Raw genomic sequence first — 7,306 nt, 5'->3', positions numbered from 1 at the left:
TCTAACACATAAAATAAAAATAATACACCTTTAAAGAAAAAAAAAGAGGCAGCTCAGGGCTGGCAGGATTGGCTCCATGAGCAAAGGTGCTTGTTACCATGCCTGATGACCTGAGTTCAATGCCCAGGACGCATAGCTTCTGGAAGTTGTCCTGTGCCCTCCAGTGCCATGGTACATGAATGCCTTCCACATAGACAAATAAATATAATTTTGAAGCCTAATTGAACAAAAGAGGCAGTTCAGTCTAATAGACTGGACAAGAGTGGGAAGTGGTGACTCGGTGTGCAGGGTGGAGGGTCATTTATTTCAGCCATTCTTCAACTGACCCACTTCTAACATAAGAGTAAATCTTCACATGATTTGTAGGAATAAGAAGCTCAGCTTGTTGATCATCTGTAATAACCAGCACTGACGAGCCTGAGGCAAGATTACTGTGAGCTTGGGGCCACCCTGGGCCTCCTAGCAAGATCCTATCTCAAACAATACCAAATAAAAAGTTAGAATTGTTTTTCTAGAACTACGCTCTGTTAAAGGATTCCTTTCCCATGAAGACTACTAAACCTAAGATGAGCACATAAATTCAAGAATGTCCCCTCCAAAAAGCAGAAAAGAGAAGCATGTCCTTGCTCAAGTTACTACACGCAGCTTTCAGCCCCCAGGGCAGGTAGAAAACCTTAGCAATGCAATATGAACACATATATCTGTAAAATATTCTGAACTAGCGTTTCCTTCTGTGTGATAAGGGAACATACAAAGGCGTGTCTCCCTCCAGAACCTACCCATCTGGACAAACTGGTCTCCACGAATGCCTTCCAGAAACCATACAATAACTCTCAGAACAAAATGAGCAACGAGGTGGTCGCATTCAACTTAAATGCTTTTATTGACAATGTCTTGGAACAATAAGCAAACAATGCTTAAAATTTCATCCATATTCACTTTCCACATGTCGAAAGACCTCAGGGTAGAAAAAAATAAAATAAAAATATAAATATCTGAGAATCCATCTTAATAAATAAATTGAAAACACAATAAAACGTTTTCATGGAAAACTGTTAATGTCAGGACATTCAGATCACCTCAACAATGCATGATCAGTAACATCACGATGAACATTGACGCCGAAGAGGAACTACAGTACGTGGATATAGCTATTTAGTTCTATCTACTGGAAAATAAAGTTCAAATTTTCTCTTAGTTTAACATTGGTCATGTCTAATTGGAACACACTATTGCCAGGTACACAGTAGGTATTGTTAAAATCAGCTGCACTAGATACAATCCGAGAATATCCAGCACCAGGTTAATTCCAATAATGAACCCAACAGATTAGTTAATGCTATGAGAAGACTAAGGAGAAAGAGGAAAGAGACACAGACCCAGGCCTGGCTCACATGCTACTAACTACCAGCTCTCAGGTGTCACTAGGAACAAAAGACTCCATGCGCTTTTGCTACAACTCCGGAAGAAGTGAGGACTTGAGTCCAGATGTGGATGCGATGCTTTCAAGTCCATGAGGCCCACAGCCTGGTGTGTTTCACGCACAGACAAGGTCCTCCCTAGGTCTACGGAAACCCTCGAGGGAAGACGTGGTTCTCCTCTCTGTAATGCACCAGCTCAAAGCAGTGGCACTTTTGGATGCCGGCTGCCTCCCCTTCCCTGACCGCTCACAGGGCGAGTAGTGTGGGTGAGCTGAGGGAGTCAGAGGAGGGCTCGTTGCTGCTGCTGCCCTTCCGGTGGGCAGCTGCACAGCTAGGGAAGGAGTCAGCCTCCGGGTAGGTGAAGACAAAGGAAGACGTGTAAGTAGCACAGCTGGGAGTACAGGTGACCACCGGGGTGCATAGGGGCTCCAGCTCTGTGACCATGGGCCCCATCCCCAGGGAGCTGCTGTGTAGGGGCTCCCAGTCTGCTGCATAGAAGGAACCGGACAGGTCCATGTCTGGCACAGATCGGGCGGTCTCAGAGCCACTGGGTCGGGATTGTGATGGGTACAAGAAGTCATCGAAGGGCTCAGCCTTCAGCTCCACATTGCTGATGCTCTTGACTGGCTCCATCGATGTCTTGGGCTCAGGGTCATTGAGAAGAGGCAGTGAGAAGGCCTCCTCAGACTCTGGGGTAGCAGCCTCAGGCAGACCCCCAGTCAAATCCAGGGAAGCCACCGACATCTCTTCTGGGAAGCCCAGGTCATCGGGCATCTTACAGGCAGGTCGGTGGGCTGCCAAAATGAACTCCAGTTTTTCCTTCTCTTTCAGCAGATTGGCAATCTCCGTCTGCAAGGCAGACTTCTCCTCTTCAAGTTGGTCTGTCTCCTGCACAGGGAGAGAGGAAGGAAAGCATAAGACACAGTCTTGCCTAAGGACCCTCATCCCTTAGTCCCAACCTCCGACTTGGAAGTTGCAGAAGTAGCCAGCAGGCTCTACCTACCGCTTGGAGAGTATCAGTCAGCTCCCTCCTCCGATTCCGGCATTTGGCTGCAGCCATCTTATTCCTCTCCCTTCTGATTCTCCGTTTCTCTTCCTCTTCGGGAGACAACTACAATAATAATAATAAAAAGGTCCAACATTCAGTAAGATTGTCTGTCATCACCTCCATTCAGTCACCCCAGTGAAACTGGCTCCTACAACACCCGCAGCTCTTGGTGAAGCAGTTTTTTTTTTTAACCTGCAGTTGTCAGGCTGGGTGTGATTTGCATATAAAGTAAGATCTTTAGCAAGGGAACAAAGAAGCGACCGAGCTAAAGAACGGGGTAGGAAGCTGTCTGGGAAACTATCTAGGGTACTTCTGGGGGCTAACTATCAGAATCTGACAAGGGAGGGTAAGGGCTTGCAGTCACGGCTCCAGATCCGATCCGGAAGTGCCGTGAGTTGTACCAGGGTTCTACACTCTCTGTTGTGCTCCCCGCCCGCCACCACCCCGCCTCCTGCGCGCTGCCTCCCAACCCCAGGTCCAGAATCGCTCGCAGCTCACCTGCTCTACTTTGCCTCTCCTGCCAATGCTCTGCGCTCTGCCACCTGACATGGTCTTCACCAGTCCGGTCCTGGAATAAGCCCCAGTTGACGGGGTGGGGACTCCGTAGGGATGAGGCGCTCTGGTCTGCGATGGGGCCACGGAGGAGACCAGGGTGGGCTGCACCAGCCACTGCAGGTCTGGGCTGGTGGAGATGGCTGTCACAGTGGGGATAAAGTTGGCACTGGAAACGGACAGATCTGAACAGAAGTCCTGAAACAAAACAGAAAGAAGAAAGTGGAGGTGAGCGAGCAGGTTCCAGACACAGGTGGAGCAAGTAGCCTTAGTGTCGTATGCAGCAGGGAGAGAGAGAAGCATTCGGGTCAGAGACTTGCTTATGTCTTCCTGTATGTATCTCATCCGAGATAAAAGCTCTCCAAATTTCCTCCCTTGAATTCTGCAGCGCAGCTTTTCTCCTCCATCCTACCGCTGCGTTCCCGTTATCCCTTCAGCATCACTCGCTTGAAAGGGGGTTTGATATAAATATCCCTGACGTCTGCGCTGACGCAGGCGCCGCTCCGGAGTCTCCAGAATGAACTCGCTTTTTATCAATGAAACTGCCTTACACACCCGCCCGCAGCACCCTCCTCCCTCCTCCCTGCTCCAGGCTGCCCCAGGAGGGGGGATTGCCGCTGTTTGCCGCCTCGCAGGCTCTCGTTAGCTAGTCTTAGCTCGAGCCCCGGGCTGATCTCAAAGACAAGACACCAAGGGAAGAGCGCAGGCCACTCAAAATAAACCTGCTGCGCGGGAAGGGGGTACTAAGTCTTACTATGACAAGCGTGCAGGCGCTCAGACAAGTCCTGGATTCCCAAGCTAGGGCTATTCCGTCCGCTCCAGTCTCCCTCCCAAGAGAAAAAGTGAGACCCCCTTCCAACTGACGTCCCTGAGTGTCCCATCCCGGTATCCCCTCCTCTGCGACCCTCAGGGAGGACCCGGCGGCTGCACAAAGGCAAACTCACCTGTGCGTTGACAGGGGATCCCATGCTGGAGAAGGAGTCGGCTGGGGAATGGTAGTAGGAAAGACTGTCCCCGGCCGGGGAGGCACTGCTGCACCGGGAGGATGATGCCTCGTAGTCGGCGTTGAAACCGGAGAACATCATGGTCGAAGTTTAGGGAAATCCGGGCGAGGGGTCCAGGGACAGACACTGGTGGGAGCTGCGGAGCAGAGCTGGGTTGGGAGCGCGATCACTGCTCGTTTGCGGCGCCGCTGGCTCTATCCAGTCTTCTCAGTTGCTAGCTGCAGTCGCGATTGGAGTAGTAGGCGCCTCCACCGGTGCCTTTATAGAGAAGCGCCAAGTGAATGGACTTGGCTAATACGTCACTGGCACTGGGCGGAACTGTGGCGATGGAGGGGGAGGAGCGCGCCAGGGCCCTCTGCAGCCGCCTTGTCGTCAACTCCCCGCCCCAGATCCCCCGACCCCCGACTCGTCAAGTGATTTTCACCTCTGAGTGTTCACATTAAGGGTCTTAGAGGGTCTCCTGAACTCCCCGTATGTAGGATTTCGGGGATAGTCCCCCCCAGGAGTACAAGGACCGGCCGTGGAAACCTGCTGACGCAGATGTCCTAATATGGACATCCTGTGTAAAGGAGGGAGGGACTGACGGGAACTGCTTGCAGGCTGCAGCCAACTCTGAGGGTGCAGTGCGGAGGGAGGGGGGGGAGCGGAGTGGGGGCCGCGATCGGGGGAGGGGAGGCGGGAAAGGCAGAGAAGGCGAGCGAACATTCGCACCTGATTCAATGTGGACCCATTTGTCCCAGGGTCAGAGCACGAGATGGGGTCGCCTCCTTTCCATGGTCCAGAAATCTGGGACATTTCTGAATCTGGTTTAGGAGAAACAGGTACGTAACCCTAAAGGCTCGAAACCTCCGTTCCCAAAGGAAAGCTTGCCCACCGCAAATCAGTGCAAATAAATAAATAAAATGGTATCAGCTTCTCAGCCCCTCGCTCCAACCCCTGGCCTCGAGTAACACTAGGACTGAGGTTGGAAGAAGTGAAGGATTCTAAATAAGTGCACAATAGCCCACTTTATCAATGATACTGAGCCCATTCATTCATTCGTGTTTTAAAGGAAGAAAGCACCCCCCCACACACACTCCCCGGCTCTTAGCCACTTGGAAGTATTAGGGTGGCTGTCAGCCCCCAAAGACACTGATGAAAAATATTACGCAAAACCTCCCTGCAAGGATGCCTGAAGGGGTCGTTTGCGTAGTTTTGAGCTGGGGCTGGGGGTGGGGGGCGGTGGGAGGGGGCGGTTATTAGTGAGAAGGGGGACAGCTCTGAGTTACAAAGTGAAGTGATATCTGGCGGAGAACGCAAGTCCGTGCTGGGGATATGGGGGAGGGGGGACTGAATCCAAGCATGTAACTGCGCTTACGGGGACCGGCAGCGGGTGATTTTCCAGTTCGGACCTGAGAGGGAGGGGGACCAGAGAGGGCTGGAAGAACGGTCCCCAGCCCGTGGTAGGGGAAATTTTTGCTTCTGGAACCTGAGCACAGCTCTGAATTTTGGAAGATGGAACTTTGGGGAGGTTAGGTGTGTAAAACACACCCCCTACAGGCCCTCAACCTCCGCCGTCCTTCTGCAAAGGACAAGCCAGGTTAGAGTGACTGGGCTCGCCGGTCACCCCTGGGGTACGAAACCGCAGACCCTCGCAGAACTCAGGTGTCCATTGGTCACCATTCTATGGATTCCGGGGGGGTCAAGCCAATCGGTGGGCATTCCAAGAAAGGCTAGAGAGGAATAGGGCAGTGAATGTATCTTTAGGGGCGCAAGGGGCGCAGAACCGCAAACCTGCCTCGGGCCGCCGCACCCGGGAGCTAGGCGATCTTGCTATAGATAGTAACAGCGAGCGGCTGTTTACAGCAACACAGCGCCGCCAGGGCCGTCTCCAGGCGACGCGGCGCGGCCGGGCGCTCGGTCCGCCCATCGAGGCCACCCGCCTTCCCTGCTCCCCAGAGGCCGCTGCCTCCCTGGCTGGGCTGCGGCCGCTCCCGCCGCCTGACATCACCCTCGGGTCCGGGGGCTGATCCCGGCTGGCTCCTGGTTGTGCGCTAGCCTCCATTCTTAGAGATCCAAACCCGGCGGGAACAGGGAGGGCAGGGAGGCGGGGATTCGTGGAAATAGGCCACTTGCTATTTTTGCATTCCCTGTCACAGGCAGAGGTGAAAACAGAATTTCATCATTGTATGTCATTGGTTTATGCTGGTGGGAATTTAGGCACGTATTTTTTTTTCTCACTCGAGAGAGGGGGAGGGGAAAGAGAACACACGATACACAAACACAGGCTTCTTGTAGCTAGCTGCTCAGTCCTGCTGTGATTTCGTCGCTTTCAGCTCTCTGAATTCTAACGTCTCTCATGTGCTTCCACTGCCCTTTACTATGAGAGAGAGAGAGAGAGAGAGAGAGAGAGAGAGAGAGAGAGAGAGAGAGATAGATTATACAGACATCTTTCCTCTTATTAGTTTCGACAAAGTAGGTCAAGCTTTGAATTCCTGGGTCTGTCTGGCCTTGCCTTCCACTCATAACTGCCTCTCAGGGGCTCGTCGAGAAAACCTAGAGGGATTTGATTTGCTTTCTGGGCAGGTTTGAAGCAGCTCCGGCCAACACCTCAAAGATATGTCAAGATTTTATATTCAGGATTTATCTCGTACATCACTTACGCCTCCTTTGGCAATTAAAAAAAAAAAAGGTCTTGGGGTTAGCCTTTCTCCTCCTAATAGCTTAGCTCTTTTTTTCTCCCCTGGCACCATTATGGCTAGAGTGTTGGACACCTAATACATCTGTCCTCTGAAAAGGACAAGCTGGAAAGCTGGAGACTGGAGAGATGGTTCAGTGGTTAAGATCACTGTCTGCTTTTCCAGAGGACCTGGGTTCAATTCCAACACCCTCTCCTCGTGTTCCTGGGCATCAGACACATATGTTGCACAGGCATACATGCAGACAAAACACCTATACATATAAAATAACAAATAATTTAAAAAGGACATACCATCTATTAATATCTTCTCCCATTTATTTAACGAAGACTATTGAGGGACTGGGTTAGAGGCTGACATTTACTGTAATAAACGGGGTAGACCAGGCCAGACATGTGGTGTCCGCCTTTAAACCCAGCACTCAGGAGGCAGAGGCAGGAAGATCTCTGAGTTGGAGGCCAGCTTGGTCTGCAGAGTAAATTTCAAGACAGCCTAGGCTACACAGAGAAACAGAGTCTCAAAAAAAAACCAATATATGTGTGTGTGCTGATATATATACATATGCTAATATATATGTAATAAATGGGGTGGACCTATCCTTCC

General features: G+C 51.4%; 1 protein-coding gene across 1 annotated transcript; it reads right to left on the bottom strand.

Moving 5' to 3' along the window:
* Nucleotides 1-859: 859 nt before the first annotated feature.
* Nucleotides 860-4,243, bottom strand: Fos (Fos proto-oncogene, AP-1 transcription factor subunit). Its single transcript, XM_005343370.2, has 4 exons — nucleotides 3,966-4,243; nucleotides 2,968-3,219; nucleotides 2,425-2,532; nucleotides 860-2,309 (listed from the first exon to the last, which is right to left on the bottom strand). Exons 1-4 carry the CDS (start codon nucleotides 4,104-4,106, stop codon nucleotides 1,668-1,670), a joined length of 1,143 nt encoding a protein of 380 aa, XP_005343427.1. The 5' UTR covers nucleotides 4,107-4,243; the 3' UTR covers nucleotides 860-1,667.
* Nucleotides 4,244-7,306: the final 3,063 nt, after the last annotated feature.

This window comes from Microtus ochrogaster, chromosome 1, assembly GCF_000317375.1.
Source record: "Microtus ochrogaster isolate Prairie Vole_2 chromosome 1, MicOch1.0, whole genome shotgun sequence".
Classification (NCBI taxonomy): Eukaryota; Metazoa; Chordata; class Mammalia; order Rodentia; family Cricetidae; genus Microtus; species Microtus ochrogaster.
This window is presented reverse-complemented; position numbering and strand designations above follow the sequence as displayed.